Source organism: Sceloporus occidentalis, unplaced genomic scaffold (assembly GCF_023333645.1).
Source record: "Sceloporus occidentalis isolate IW3139 unplaced genomic scaffold, rSceOcc1.0.p SCAF_2, whole genome shotgun sequence".
In the NCBI taxonomy this organism is placed as follows: Eukaryota; Metazoa; Chordata; class Lepidosauria; order Squamata; family Phrynosomatidae; genus Sceloporus; species Sceloporus occidentalis.
Genome location: NW_028316982.1, coordinates 29,008,002 through 29,023,901, shown reverse-complemented (window position 1 = coordinate 29,023,901; position 15,900 = coordinate 29,008,002). Strand labels below are relative to the sequence as shown.

Below are 15,900 nucleotides of genomic sequence, written 5' to 3'. Positions count from 1 at the left end.
ACGTATGCTACAATTTTCTTTATCCCAGTTATTCTCAAAGGTGTCACAAGATTATTTTGGGTTCTTTTATGATAAAACAGAGCTCTTTAGATACCGAGTAAACAATAGACATAAAAAGTCTGTGGGCCAGACTGCCTATTTTGCCAAAAAGATAAAGGTGTACTAGAACAGATCAGGCTTGAACTTTCCCTGGAAGCCAAAATGACTAAATTGAAACTGTCATACTGTGGCCACATCATAAGAAGACTGTCATACTGTGGCTACATCATGGAAAAGACAATCATGCTAGGAAAGGTGGCAGATAGAGGGGAAGACCACATGCTGTATGGTTTGACTCAGTCAAGACATCACGGACAACTGAATCTGAGCAGAGTGATTGAGGATAGGAGGACATGGAGATGGTTCATTCACAGGGTTGTCATGAGTCCAAGTTGACTCAAGGGCAGTTAACAATAAAAACAACATAAGAGAAACAAGGAGAAAACACATGTGTATGTTGAACACTTACCTTGTCTACATCCTCATTCCAAGACAACTGAAGCTCATCCAAGACCAACAGTTTTTCTGTGGATTTAAAGACAGAAAAAGATACGAGCATGTTGTTGTTGACGATGATGATGTTAACTACCTTCAGGTTGACCCTGACTCATGACAAACCTGTCCTGCAGATTCAGTCCCGTGACCTCCCTAATTGAGTCTATCCACCTGGTGCGTGATCTTTCTTTCTTCCATCCTCTCCCTTTCCTAGCACTGTTGTCTTTTTTAGTGAGTCGTGCCTTCTCATGATATGGCCAAAGTACAACAGCCTCAGTTTTATTATCTTGGCTTCCAGGGAGAGTTGAGGCTTGATTTGTTTCCCCTGTGAATGAAAACAGCTTGGTGGGGAACAAGACAGCTATGGGTAGGAGGCAATGTCATGCCATTAACATCACCAAAGCCCCTTCCCTCCCAGGGAAACTTCAGTTTAAAAGCCATGTGTGGTAATCTCCATAAAGTGCTGCCAGTGTCTTTTAGATTATTTCTCCCTGGTTTTAAACGGTATTGACAGCAAATTTATGTGCAGATTAGTGAAAAGTCACCTAGTGGCTGAAGTTGGTATTACAGGCTTCAAATACAGAGTACTGTAATATTAAATTAATTCACATATTTTAAAGACCAAATATCCCCAACTACACACCTCTAGCACCTCTTTAGGATGTATGCCAAATGTCAGATGTATAGTTTTATGGTATTACTTGGCGTTATCACTATGACAGAAAGACAAGTACACATCCTCCTTCAGTGTCATAGGTCAACAATAGGTAACATGTAACCACAGACTGAACTGTTTTTGTGGGTTCTATTGTTCCCAAACCATGCTGAAATCTGGTGGCAAATCATATGCTTAAATCTAGCTGACAACTACACCACTGAAAGAAACACAAAAATGCTTCTGTTATTGATTGTGCTTCCTACTTGTTCTAAGGGACTTTTCCAGTATGCCACTGCAACTCACTGGAATTTGGAAAACTATTAGTGTATAAAATCAGAAAATATAGGGAAAAGAAAACAATTTCAGAAATGAAAAAGGGGATAAAATCATCACAGATATAAAAGAAATACAAAAGATATTTGAAAACTATTTTCAGAAATTATACAAAGAGGAAAAGAAAGGTAAAATTTTTGATGAAGACCTTAGGGAATATATACAAAAACAAGGATTATAAAAGTTCCAAGAGAAACATAAAAAAACCCTCTCAACTCAAGAATCACAATTACAGAACTATTGGAAGGAATTAAGGAACTGAAATTGGGAAAATCCCAGGCCCTGACAGGTTCACTTCAATCTAATATAAAAAAACTGCAAGAAATATTAGCCCCAGTTCTGCAAAATTTGGTAAATGAAATACACCAATCTGGAATACCAAATTCCTGGACAAAAGCCTTCATTTCTTTGATACCCAAACCAAATAAAAATCCGAATGAACCTCAAAATTTTAGACCCATCTCACTATTGAATGTTGACTACAAATTATTCACAGCAATTCTGGCAAAAAGACTTAAAATAGCACTATAGGAAAATATTCAAGTAGCATAAACTGGATTCCTACCGCAGAGGCATATGAAACAAAACATTAGAGCAATGATAAATCTGATAGAGTATTATGAGAAAAATCCAGGTAAAAAAGCGGCAATAATTTTCTTGGACGCGGACAAAGCTTTTGATGTAGTAAATTGGAAATTTTTGAGTCAATCAATGAACAAACTGGAATTAGGAGATACATTTATTGGTTGAGTTTCAGCCATTTATAAAACACAAACAGCCCAAATTATCATAAATGGAGAAAAATCAAAAGAATGCAAAATTAACAGGGGGACGAGACAAGGTTGTCCTCTTTCCCCGCTGTTATTCATTATGACTCTGGAAATTCTCCTAAATAAGATAAGAGAGAATGAACTAATCAAGTGAGCATCAGTTAAAGGACAAAAATACAAAATTCAAGCCTACGCGGATGATTTGGACATAAATATAGAAGACCCAAAGGAGAATATAGGAAAAGTAATAGAAGAGATTCAGGTTTTTGGAAAATATGCAGGACTAAAAATTAACAATTTTAAAACAAATATTTTAATAATGAATATACCTAAAAAAGAAGAAAAAGAAATACAACAAATATCCAATTTCCAAATTGGTAAAAAAAAATAAAGTATTTAGGAATTGAATTAACAAAAAAGAATTCTGAGTTATTTGATAATAACTATATGCAAGCCTGGAAAAATATGAAAAAAGATCTCAAAAAATGGGAAAATTTAAAATGATCATTATTAGGAAGAATCTCTGTTATACAAATGTCAGTATTACCAAAATTACTTTTCCTATTCCAAAATCTTCCAATAATCCATAATGAAAAAATATTTAAAGATTGGGAAGCTTACATTGCAAAATTTATCTGGCAGAAGAAAAAACCAAGAATTAAATGGAAAATAATGAAAGACTCTAAAGAAAGAGGTGGTCTGGATACTTGGAAAATTAATCTGACCACAGATTTAAAAGAATTTTTAACATACAAAGAATTATTAAATTGGGAAGATAGAATTAAATCAGCTGAAGAACATAAAAATAAGGGCTATATTTGAAAATATATTACTATGCATGTGTATTGGATTGGACCAGAATGTAGATAAATTTAGATGATAGAAAAATGCTGAAATTAGAAGGCTTTAATACAGTATATGGTTGGCACGGCTATATGTGGTACAAAAGAAATGAAGTAAATAAAGAATTCAAAAATCATATCATTCAAAGATCACTGTTAACAATATGGAATAAGATAAAAATTAAATTCTATACTAAACTACCAATGTGGATCTCACCACAAGAAGCTTGGAAAATTAATCTGGCCACAGATTCAAAAGAATTTTTAACATATAAAGAATTATTAAATTGGGAAGATAAAACTCCTAGAATTAAATCAGCTGAAGAACTTAAAAATAAGTGTTATATTTGTCACTGGTTTCCATACAGACAGTTACAAGAAAGATATAAGATGGATTTACATTCTGAAGACTTTGAAAAAGAAGAAAATGAATTAGAGAAGATCATGTTACATTCTGAAAAACCTACAATTTCCAAATTATACAAACTACTCCTAAAAAGAGAATTTAAACAAGAAGCAATTAAGGAAAGTATGGCCCGTTACAAACGGGCATAAAGTACGGACTGGGTCCGTATTAGGATTGGAAAGGGGCGTCACTTCTGGACGCCCCTAACCCTAATACGGACCGAGTCCTTACGAAATGGCGGCACCTGTTCCACATGGGGGCCGCCATGTTTACGTAGCGGACGCACTGTGTCCGCACGTCGCGCAGCACGTATGACGCTGCGAGTGCACCATTGGCGCCCTGCGGCATCATATCTGCACCGCAAAGAGAAGCACCATTTTGGCACTTCTTATTTGCAGCATGGAGGAGCCTCGCGGTTTGGATGCTGGGGCTCCTCTGCACTGCAAATGAAGGCGGCAGCAGACCGCCCCTTCTGGGCGGTCTGTAACGCGCCTATGATAAATTGGGCTAGAAATGTCAGACACCCAATACTTTTGGATAAATGGGAAACAGCCTGGGGCCAAGATTTAAAATTTACACTTTCAACGGATGTGAAAAAAAAATTATTATAAAATGCTGCATAGATGGCACTTATCACCAAACAGATTGGCAAAGATGGGAAAAAACAGAAACAGTAGATGCTGGAAATGTGGGAAATAGGAAGGAACATTATACCACATCTGGTGGACCTACCCAAACGCAATCAGATATTGGAAAATGATACACAACTCTATTCAAAGAATCTTGCAAATTCAAATCAAATTTAAACCAGAAAGCTTCTTATTAAACATAATAGAAGAAAAAGAAGAAAGAATACATTAAAAAACTATTTTATACCTGATCACTGCTGCAAGAATTATGTATGCAAAAAAATGGAAACAAAAAGAAACACCAACACAAGAAGAATGGCTGGTAAAAAGTATAGAAATGATTGATCTAGATAGGTTAACACTGTTATTAAAAGGAATGTGGAAAGAAGGCTGGAATAAAGATTGGAGGCTATTAATCAATTTTTACAAGAATGAAGACTAATAGAATAAAAATAAACAAAAACCAAAACAAGACAAAAACCAGAGAGAATTCACTGAATAAATTAACAGCAAGTACTTCTTTTAATGGAGTGGATGTCTTTTTTGGTCTGTTTTAAGTTAAGCTTGGCTGACTCCAATGAACTGATAGGATAATGAAATAAAATAACTGGATTTAAGCCCTCCCTTCAGCCACCATCTTGAGGGAGAGAGATTGCATTGTATTGTATTGCATTTTTGTACTGTACACCGCTATGATCATTGCGGAATAGTGGTCTATAAATAAAATGTATTATTATTATTATTATTATTATTATTATTATTATTATATAATTATCAAGAGCATGATTAAATTCAGATGCTTGTGGAACATAAGAAAGATAGCTGAATTGTAATATAGTCTTAGAGAAAAGGTATATGCACAGTAAAGAATGGAATATATTAAACTATACATGGATTTTATAGGTTTCAATACAGAGATAATGGAGAATACACTAGAAATAAGAATTTTTTTTATCAAGCTCAAGACTAAGAAAACAATCAAGAATTTTAACATCTTAGAGGTGGGAATATTAATTTATATGGAAAAACTGGTTGGAGCGCAAACATTAGAGGTAAGAGAACTACAATAGATAAAATAATAAATTGTAAATTACAAGTAGGAAAAAGATAAATTAATTTTTTTTATTTAGAATCGACTAACCTCCACTTTTATGGAGACTGTAGAATGTGTAATAATTAACAAATATTATCAATTGTATGTTCAAAGTTATGCTAATAAAGCTCACCTATAAAAAAACAAAACAAATTCCAATGGTGAAATAGTCAGTCTGGCCCACAGAAAGTTAAAATTGTGTGCCATACTTTCTGCTGTAATCCACCTTGATACCTTCGGGAAAAGGCAGAATATAAATAAATTATGATGTTGTTGTTGTTGTTGTTGTTGTTGTTGTTGTTGTTATACCTGCTGAAATTGTTCACCCATTGTAGATAATAGCTAGTTTTCAGGACATCCATATTGAAGTCACATGGTCCTGGTTGTCTGTGGTTCTAAGCAAATTCAACCTAGCTGAACAGAAACAGAATAAGCGAAGAAGTAATATGGTGGTGACAATGGGCTACCGAGATAGAGACAGGCCCATTAAATTTGTCAGGACTTCTTTTTTTCTCTAGTGGTATACACAAACATGGCTTTCAGTGCAGTTTCACAGAAAGCTGTACCATTCAATTACAGAAAATATATCATTCCACACACAAAGATTAGGGGAAGGTAACCTCTGCTATTCACATTCTTTCTGTGCCCCACAGCTCACATATACCTGTGTGACAAATCACAGTTTCAGTTCCATATGGTTAGATGTCTTGATGGAAAAAAAACAGGTTTCTGAAATATTTGTTGTTGTTTTTTAAATTCACAGAAATATATTGGTTCACATGGGTTCTTTCTCATTTGAGTGAAAAAGATCAGCTTATATTACAGTTTTTGGTTTCAATTCTGTTACTCAGAATCAGGTGCTTTGTATCTTTGATTAGTGATGTTGTATTGTGTGCCTTCAAGTTGTTTCGTACTTATGGCAACTGTAAGGAGAAACTATCACAGGGTTTTCTTGTCAAGATTAGTTCAGAGGGTTTTTTGCCTTTGTCTTCCTCTGAGGTTGAGAGAATATTACTTATCCCAAGTCACCCAGTGAGTTTCCATGGCTAAGTAACGAGTCAAACCCTGGTCTTGACAGTAAGAGCTGTTTGACAGTGGAACACTCTCGGAGTGTGGCGGAGTCTCCTTCTTTGGAGGTCTTTAAGCAGAGGCTGGATGGCCATCTGTCAGGGATGCTTTGATTGTGATTTTCTGCATGGCAGGGGATTGGACTGGGATGGCCCTTGTGGTCTCTTCCAACTCTATGATTCTATGGTCTCCCCATGTCATAATCCAGCACTCAAGTCACTACACCATCCTGGTTCTTTCTTAATTAATGATATTATAACACATTAAAACTGGATTAACATCTGTGATGTTATGCTATGATACCTTATGACTTAGAGCTATAATCTTGAATACTTCCATCATGTTACCAAAAAAATTATGCATTTCAGAAATGCTGCTGGCAATGCTAGCAGGTAATAAGGCATCATTTTACATGCTATATGTAAAGGCCATAGAACATTCTTTTGAACTAAATTCTTGAATGCAGCAATTATATCATTGTGACAACCAGTTTGGAAAATCCTTGACTTGACAAATTAAAAATATGCAAACCATAAGCTTTAATATTTAAAGGCTTCCCAACTTTCTTTAAGAAATATGTTTACTTTCATGTCAAAGTCATTTGACAATAATTAGGAAAATAATTTACAGGAGAGCTGGCTAATTATTTTTGATTTGTAAGATTGGAAGAAATGGAAAATTTTTGAAAGTGTTTTGAAACTCCCTTTATAAATCTACACATGTGTACACTAATGTGTATAATTTGCTAGATAATTTACACTGAAATATACCACTCCAGCACCACAGTGATTAATTTGACCACTATAGGTCAGATGAAATCAAATGATGTATCCCATGCAGTCATGTGTAACTTTCCCTGTGTTTGGCCAGATTCCATTGTACAGTCAGCTCTCCATGTGCATGGATTTTTTTATCCATGGGTTAAGCATCCATGGCTTGAAAATATTTTAAAAATATATAAATTTCAATAAGCAAACCTTGATTTTCCTTTTTATTATCAGGGACACCATTTTACTACACCATTGTATTTAATGGTACCTGAGCAGCCATGGATTTTGGTATTTACAGGGAATCCTGGAACCAAACCCCAGTTGATACCAAGGGCCCACTGTATATTTTTGCTAGATCTCACTGCTTCTGCCAGAACCAATGATGCCCCCTATCTCCTGTAGCTCCCTGTGCGCCCTAAAACCTGCTCCACGGAGCTGGGAAACCAATGAGGAAGGTCTTCATGATCATACACAATTTCACAAGCTTTGGATACAGAAGTATGCCATTGAATCTTGGCCCCCTGCCGTGTATTTTTAAACAAAAAATAACTGAGATAGGTTTAAATCTATACTGGAGATCAGCAAGGGAGAGAGAGAGAGAGAGAGAAGCCCGGTTTAACTCTTTCACTTCAAACTATTTTGTACACCAAATTATTATCTGTTGCTCATTTTTTCTCCGGGGGGGGGGAATGCAGATAGCCTGAGGGTGCTACTGTATTTATCTAATGAACAAGCATCAAGTGACACCAAGACTTGGTAGGGTTCAACATTCTCCTAAAAAGGAGCTAACTATATTGTTTGAATTGTTCTAAGTTCTAATTCAAGACACTTTGCTTCCTAGCTGAATGAGAGTGGGACAGTCCTACAGCTGTTGAGATCAGGATGTTGAAAATGTCTTGCTACACCACTCAGACATAAATTCCTGCCTTCATCTATTCCCACCTCATATTGCTTTCTGCTTTACCTTACTGCACAGAAGTCTGGCATCTCTGCTTCCTTTCTTGCTTGAGTGCCTTCCTGCCTGCGTTCCTTGTTAACTTCAGCAGGCAACAGTAATTATTTACCTCTTCCATGTTCTGTGTATACCACTTGTTCTATGCTTGCGTTGATTTGAAAATTGAAATTAATTATTTGATATGAACTTTACTGCAAATAGGCTTGCAATAAAATGTAGTTATAGCCTCAACTGTTAACAAAAGCACTCTCAATTGGGCTTATACCGGCCAGTCTTGTGTTCTTTCAGGAAATTGTAAGGTATTTATAGCTCAAACAAGCTAATTTTTCAGCAGATACACATCATTGCATTGCTTCTAGTGTCTTGATCATACTCCAGCCCTAATCTAGGAGAATGTTTATCTCTCTTTACTACTTTTTAATATGTGTTTGATATATTTACAAAATTCAGGATTCTCCAAGCACAGGAGTTGCTGTTAGAGAGAATGATACAGTACCAGTGGTTACATTTATATCCCACATTTTCTCCATTGAGCTTAAGGACTTTCTTGTCCTCTGCTTGATTTTCACAACAGCTCTTTGAGGTAGATCAGGATGAGACAGAGCAACTGGTCCAAGGAGTTTCATGGTTTAGTAGGTATTAGAACTTGGATTGCACAAGTCCCGGTCCAACAATAACACCATCACACTGATTGTCAATGTGATGAATGATATATATTAACTTCCTGGATTCTCATCAGGTTGTCTCAAGGGCTGAGCAGATGGGCCAGGAAAGGATGGGCTGAGCCTGTGCTTTCCTGGCCCAGGACTCAACCTGGATTGGTCCTCAGGCTGGTTTATATGCCCACCTGTTCCTTTGCCATGGATCCAGTACCGCTGCAGGCTCTTACCTCTGTTGGAGAAGCTGCATGCAAGTAGATCCCCCCAACACCATGCCTCAGGTGGAAATAGGACACCTGGCTGCAATCACATGACCAGCTACCCCATTTCTTCATCAGATGCAATGATGAGGGCTCTACTCATGTGCAGTACCAATGATGGAGGTAAGGGGTGCCTGGGGCTGTCAGGACAGCCATGGTTTGCCATGGAGTTTCCGAGAATGGCGGTTTCATTTTCCAAATGGCGAGTTAATTTTACCCATGTTAAGGCCCTTTTTGCCCTACATTTGGGCCGGATCCACATCTTGAATGATTGAGCCTGATCCTATCCCCTGGTTTGACCTGCATAGTCCAAACAGGACATTGCGAGGCTGGGGGGAACCTGACCTTTTGGCCCATGTGGACAACCCCTTAGAGGAGATATTTTCCCAATTTTTCTGCTTTTAAAAGACTTTTGTTCTGTGTATGCAAAATTCAGGATTTCCCAAGTATGATCATTCATCTTGTTTGTAAAAAGTCATGCTTTGGATCCATTTCTTTTTGCTTAGAGGTCTCTATTAGAAAGACTTACGTATATACTCAACTATAAGTTGACTTCATAAGTTGAGGGGAGGTTTGGGGGCCAAAATTATGGATTTTGATATGACCTGTAGATAAGTTGAGGATAAAACTTAGGGGCATGTAATAAAGGATGTAAAGGACAAGGCAAAGGAAAACAATGCCAAAGAACTTACAAAACAGCAGCAGGCATAATTATTCGTGCTGATACTAAAGGCTGGATGGATGAGAGAGTAGAATGGGGTCGGTCCTTCCAGGGCAGATTAAACTCTTGTCTTTCACCAGTGTGTGTGTGTGTGTGTGTGTATGACTTAAAGTACAGTACTTACATTGATCCGTGGATAAGTTGATTCATTTTTAAAATCAATTCTTTCACCTAAATTTCTAGACTTATACATGAGTATATACAGTACTTGTCTGCATTGTTTTTTCCACTTTGATAATAATAACTCTTTTCTTTCTGTTCTTAAAGTTTTCCTCATTATACTCACCCTGCTTCTAGTCTTTCTTGCCCTTACTCTCATCCTTACCCAGTTTTTAGGCCTTTTGCTTGCTGGATCTGTGAAGTTCAGTTTTTAAAAATCAAATATTATATGTTGGGAGGGTTATGCTAGCAAGTGTACATACTGGAATATTTTTCAAGCTTGAATTTTGCCTCGGTAATTACAAAACCTATACTAGTGCAAGTTTAAGCTCCACACATTTATATAAATCCTGATTTTTTTTGCCCTTGCATGCACTGATGTAACATCTCTCTCTTTCTGCATGAGAGGAGTAATCATTTAGTCCTCATTCTGCCTCACCTGTCAGAAATGATATGGATTCTGGATAAGGTTTTTGCAATATTGGGGCAAATGATTAGTTATTCTGAGCCATTCTGATTTAAATCAGTCCAGACATAGAGGTCTGTAGTGACTCTTTACCCCATTCCCCAGCCTACTCACTTACAGTCAGAAAAGACAAAGCTTGTCAGCAAAAATACCCAGGAGAGGCATACCTAGAAAAAAAGTAGGAAAATGGTAGCTGCTGGAATTCAAGAGCAGTGATGGCAAACGTTTTAGAGACTAAGTGCCCAAACTGCAATCACAAAGTGCTGTGTCCCTCTGACTGTCTAGTAACAAACTCTGGCAAACTCTGTGCTGAGGTGATGGTGTGTGTGTCCATAGAGAGGGCTCTGAGTGCTACTTCTGGCACTCATGCCATAGGTTCACCACCACTGTTCTAGAGGCTTGACAGTATGGCCATAGATAGGTATAGGACAGGGGTAGGCAACCTGCGGCCGGCGGGCCGGATGCGGCCCGGCAAGGCCTTGGGACCGGCCCCAGCCTGGTCCTGCCGCCGATTGCCACCGGGGCCTTTGGAGGGCAATTGTCTATAGAAGCCTCAGAAACATGCATTTATATTAACATTTTTTTAAAAATCAGCAAATTTTTTCACGTGTCCTCCATTTTTTTAAAAAAAGTGTCTTCCATTTGAAAATTTTGTCCTACATTTGTCCTGGTTTATTTATATATTTATTTTTTTAAAAAAATATTTAATTATTTATTTTTTGGCTTCGGCCCCCCAGTTGTCTGAGGGACAGCAACCCGGCCCCCGGCTCAAAAAGGTTGCCTACCCCTGGTATAGGATAATATTCCTTATCCTTTTTCTATCCATCATTCATATCTGAATCTAATTTTTGCCTATTTGAATATTTGCTATCTTGTCTTTCCAATATAGTTCAGTCAACTTACAACCATTAAAATATCACGAGTCTTCATAAAATAGCAATGCAAACAATATAAAACAGAGACAGATTCAGCATTTAAAAGAGAAATCTGTCCCCTACAGCATCTTCCTAGGAAGGCAAAAATCTTCCAGATTTAAGCATTTAAGAAGAATGTCACCAAAACACATGAGACAGCTAGAGAGGAAGATGAATAACCATACCTCATGGAATATAGTGTTCTCTGGTTACTGACACTGAAAATGCCTTTTTTCTTGTCCCTACTACTAAATAAATGTGTTCCTTTGGCAAGGCAAGACCTCTCCACCACATGGTAAGGCCAGTAAGAAAGAGGTCAGTCACTAATACTGTATATATTATTCTATCATCTTTCCTTTTCAATAACATATTTTAGTTCCTTTGCTTTTTGGGGGGGAGTATTGCCTTGTCGTGACATTGGACTAGGCACTGAGAGGGTTCAAATCCCTGCTTGCCCATGAAAACTCATTGGATGACCTTGGACAAGTCACACACTCTCAACCTCAGAGGAAAGCAAGGGCAAACCCCTTTGACCAAATTCTGCCGTGAAAACCCTGAGATAGGTTTACCTAATTCAGAAATGGCATGAAGGTACACAGCAACATTAGCTAGGTCCCTTCTCATTTATAGTACTATTATTCCCCTTTAACTGACATGGCAACATCCTGTGGAATCCTGGGGGTACTAGTTTGGTGAGATACTAGAGCTCTGGCTGAGTGTTCCAAATACCTCTTCCCTAAACTGTAAATCTTGGGATTCCATAGGATGTTGCTGTGTCAGTTAAAGTGGAATAATAGTGCTATAAATGTGTCATATGAAAGTGCCCCTGGTTATTGCATAAATTAAGGAGACAGGTGCAGACAATAAATTGCAAATCATTGTGGTTGCAGATATAAAGAAAAACACAGAGTGCATTGCTGTACATGTCTATTCAAAACTAAGCCCCATTTAATTCAGAAACATAACTCTATTAGTCTGTTTCAGTATAAAAAGAAGGAAGGAACCCTATGGCATTTTAAATATTAATCAATTTATTTCACCATAAGTTTTCATGGAGTCCAGTCTGCTGCTTTGATGGCACCTCAAAAATGAGCTGAAGTCCATGAAAGCTTATGCTGAGATAAATTGGTTTGTCTTAACAGTGTTAAAACTATAGTTTTTGTGGGTTTTTTGGGCTATGTTCTAGAAGAGTTTATTCCTGATGTTTCGCATCCTGAAGCCCAGCCATCAACAACAGAACAATACATAGATTAACATGGGAATCACTCCTCCTTACACAGGGTCTCACAGTGTGTGTGTGTGTGTGTGTGTGTGTGTACACACACACACACACACACACACACACACACACTGCGCCCGCATTATACACGGCTTTGAGTGTACATGCTTAAGCTGTGCAGGAGCGTGTGGGGTGCAAGGGGCAGCGCATCCCATTCAGATGAATGGGACACTTGCCAATGGTGTGTGTGTGCCATGCCACCACGCACACGAGCCCCATTCAATGAATGGGGCTCAAGCATAGGTGGAATTTGCCTTACACGGGGGGGGGGGGGGTCCGGAACGGACCCCCCACGTAAGTCAAGGGTGCACTGTATACCCACTCTCTTCCAGGTCAGCATTTTCTGAAGATGCCAGCCACCGATGCTGGTGAAACATCAGCAATAAACTCTTCTAGAACATGGCCACATAGCCTGAAAAACCCACAAAAAACTTTGGATGCCGGCTATGAAAGCCTTCGATTTCGCAGTGTTAAAACTCCTTCCAGTTAACCTGATGAGATTTAATAATGATAATAATAATAATAGTTTTTATTTCTATCTTCCCGCCTCTCCCGATGGATTGAAGCGGGATCACAACAAGTTAAAATTACAATTACAGTAAAACCAGTTAGAAGAATAAAAACATAAAAATATAAAACATAAGGAGCTAAAACCATAACAGCAATCAGACGGGGGGGGGGGGGGGGGGGCTAGGCTCATATCTTCATAAAAGTTCAGGAGGATAAGCGCGGCGAAAGAGTTCTGTCTTTATCACCTTCTTAAAGATTTTTAGGGATGTGACAAGACGAGTCCAACGTCTGGGGGCAGCTATACTGAATGCCTTTAGGGAAGTAGACACATATTTGGATGCTGGTGTCTCCAACAAGTTCTTCCCACTTGTCCTAAGAGTGCGGGGCAGATTGTATAGGGAGATGCGGTCCCGTAAGTAACCCAGACCCAAGCTATGTAGGGCTTTAAAGGTAATAACCAACACCTTGTACTGTGCCCGGAAGCTAATTGGGAGCCAGTGTAGATCTTTCAAAATCGGTGTTATGTGGTCAAATCTCAGAAGAGTTAGTGACCAACCTGGCTGCCGCATTTTGCACTAATTGAAGCTTCCAAACTTGATACAAGGGTAGCCCCATGTAGAGCGCGTTACAGAAATCAAGATGAGAGATCACCAGAACGTGTACTACAGCTTCAAGGTCCTTTTGGTCGAGGTAGGGTCGCAGTTGGCGTATCAACCGAAGTTGGTACCAAGCACTTCTGGCTGTCCCATCCACTTGAGATGACAAACGTAGAGATGGATCCAGAAGTACTCTTGATGTGTGTGTAGGACACAATTTTAATAATTTTCCATTATTAGCTAAATAGGTGACATAATTCTGCATTAAAAACATTTAGAAGTGTTTTATTTTGCTAAAGACAAAACAGAAGGTTTTCTCAAAAGAATTAGAAGTAAACAAATGTAAACCCCTCATATAACAAAGGTTTTGTTGGTTTCCAAAGGCCAGTAGATTTATAATCCAGATTTCTGTGTTCTAGAAAGAAGTCAAAAGAAGTTGAAGACCATCAAAGCAAACTCCAGAAACTAGTTTATGAGATTGGAACGTCTGAATCTCGGTATGATTAACAGCTGTGTGTAGACTCAGATGCAGTGTTGCCAATCACCTTTCAAGGAAATTCCCCGATTGGCTTCCCAGAATGCCCCCTAATTTCCTGGAATGGGGGTGGGACTTCTGGGTTGAGGGCAGGACTTCCGGGTGAGGGGCGGAACTTCCAGGTCGGAAGGCTAAAGGGGGCAGGACTTCCCGGATGGGAAGTATGTCGGGAGGTTTTCTTTGGACGGAAAGGTATTTTTGGCTGGGTTTTTTTGGGTGGGAAGGTTGAATTTCCCTGAAGGCTGAATTTCCCAGAATCTTCCCAGAAATTGGCAACATTGCTCAGATTTTGTTCTGAAACATAGGCGCTGTACAGACCGGCAGATACAGCGCCCTCGTCACATGGTAGGGGTTGGCCGAGGACTCACCGTCCATATTCGCCTTACCCTAACACGTGACGGGGGCATCAAAATGGCGGCGCCCTGTACACATGGGTGCTGCCATTTTGGTGTGATGGACGCATAGCGTCTGCATGCCGCATTGCACTTGTGACGTACTGAGTGCGCCATTTGCGTACTTGGGTGTCACAAACATGACACAAAAAGAACCCGCTTTTTGCGGGTTCTTTTTTCGCCTCCAGGAAGCCTCGCCATTTGGCAGCTGAGGCTTCCTGCCAGCGGAAATTGCGGCAGCAGACCACCCTTTTTGGGTGGTCTGTATCCTGCCATAGAGAATCAGATCTTTCTTTTTAAACCAGTGGTTCCCAAATTTAGGTATCTGGATGTTTTTGGACAATTCACAGAATGTCTGACTATTGGTCATGGTGGGGCTTGAAATACCAACAACATCTGGGCACACAAAATTGGGAACCCGTAATTTAAATAATGATTTTGCACAATCATTTTCCACCTTTTTTGGTTTTTTCCTTCTTGCGTTTGTTATTTTGGTTTCTTTATTCCTTTATCACATGCATACCCTGTTTTTCCATAGGGATGGTTTTTCCATTTTTAAAAAAAACCCACTTCATTTGTTCTTCCATTTTCCTGTTTATGTTGCATTTCTTCTCCCTTATTTCTGTCGTTTTTACACACTGAGTCTGTTAACAATCAGGTGTATTTTTTTTCCAGTTGTAGTGACATTTTTAAAAAGTACAGGGGACCCTTGTTATACGCTGGGATTTGGTTCCAAGATCTCCCGTGTATGTTCAAGTCCCATTAAATATAATGACATAGCAAAATGGTGCCCATTATAAAAAAAATGGAAAATCAAGGTTTGATATTTGAAATTTATACTTTTTTGGAACATTTTCAAACCGTGGATGCTTGAATCCGTGTATAAAAAGTCAGTGTATAATAAGGGCCTACTGTATAGTATTATTCTTATTATTGATGATGATGTTGTTTTCAAGTCACACTCCTGTCACCTTTCATAGAACACTGGTTTCACTTAAATACTTTTCATAATACTTAGATTTACCGTAAAGTGCATGTAATGATAAGTGTTTATAGATACATACTTAATGTTGCCGTTAGGAAGTGTGGTCATTTTTGCTTTTAGGTTTAATCATGCTCTGACAGAACGAGAACAATCTTTGCTTGCCTGCCAACAAGCATGCTGCCGTTTACAGGAAGAAATGATTGAGAAAGAGCAGAAAGAGGAAGACCTTAAGAAACGAACCAGCCATTTGGAAAGTGAACTGGAAACAATTAAGAATCTTCTCAGGCAGCGAGAGGAAGAAGTGGTAATGCTTAAGCAAGAAAGGTAATCAGAAATGACTTGTCATGCATGGCGTTACAGGACAGG

At 38.6% G+C, this 15,900-nt stretch overlaps 1 protein-coding gene and 1 long non-coding RNA gene across 23 annotated transcripts in view; one reads left to right on the top strand and one right to left on the bottom strand.

Annotated features, from left to right (window-relative positions):
• LOC149318086 (uncharacterized) overlaps positions 1–15,900 on the bottom strand; it is a 141,147-nt gene that overhangs the window by 63,409 nt on the left and 61,838 nt on the right. For 10 of the 18 annotated variants that reach the window (XR_016279978.1, XR_016279977.1, XR_016279980.1 and 7 more), the window contains 2 exons: positions 5,575–5,679; positions 509–564 (listed from right to left, as the gene is read on the bottom strand). This is a non-coding gene — a long non-coding RNA (uncharacterized LOC149318086). The remainder of the gene's footprint in view (positions 1–508; positions 565–5,574; positions 5,680–15,900) is intronic. The other 8 variants (XR_016279972.1, XR_016279982.1, XR_016279988.1 and 5 more) reach the window with 1 other exon arrangement.
• Positions 1–15,900, top strand: part of LEKR1 (leucine, glutamate and lysine rich 1) — a 98,815-nt gene that overhangs the window by 55,846 nt on the left and 27,069 nt on the right. For 4 of the 5 annotated variants that reach the window (XM_089508981.1, XM_089508978.1, XM_089508979.1 and 1 more), the window contains exons 8-9: positions 14,042–14,119; positions 15,655–15,858. In XM_089508981.1, the coding sequence (XP_089365107.1) occupies positions 14,042–14,119; positions 15,655–15,858 (282 nt within the window). The remainder of the gene's footprint in view (positions 1–14,041; positions 14,120–15,654; positions 15,859–15,900) is intronic. The other variant, XM_089508982.1, reaches the window with a different exon arrangement.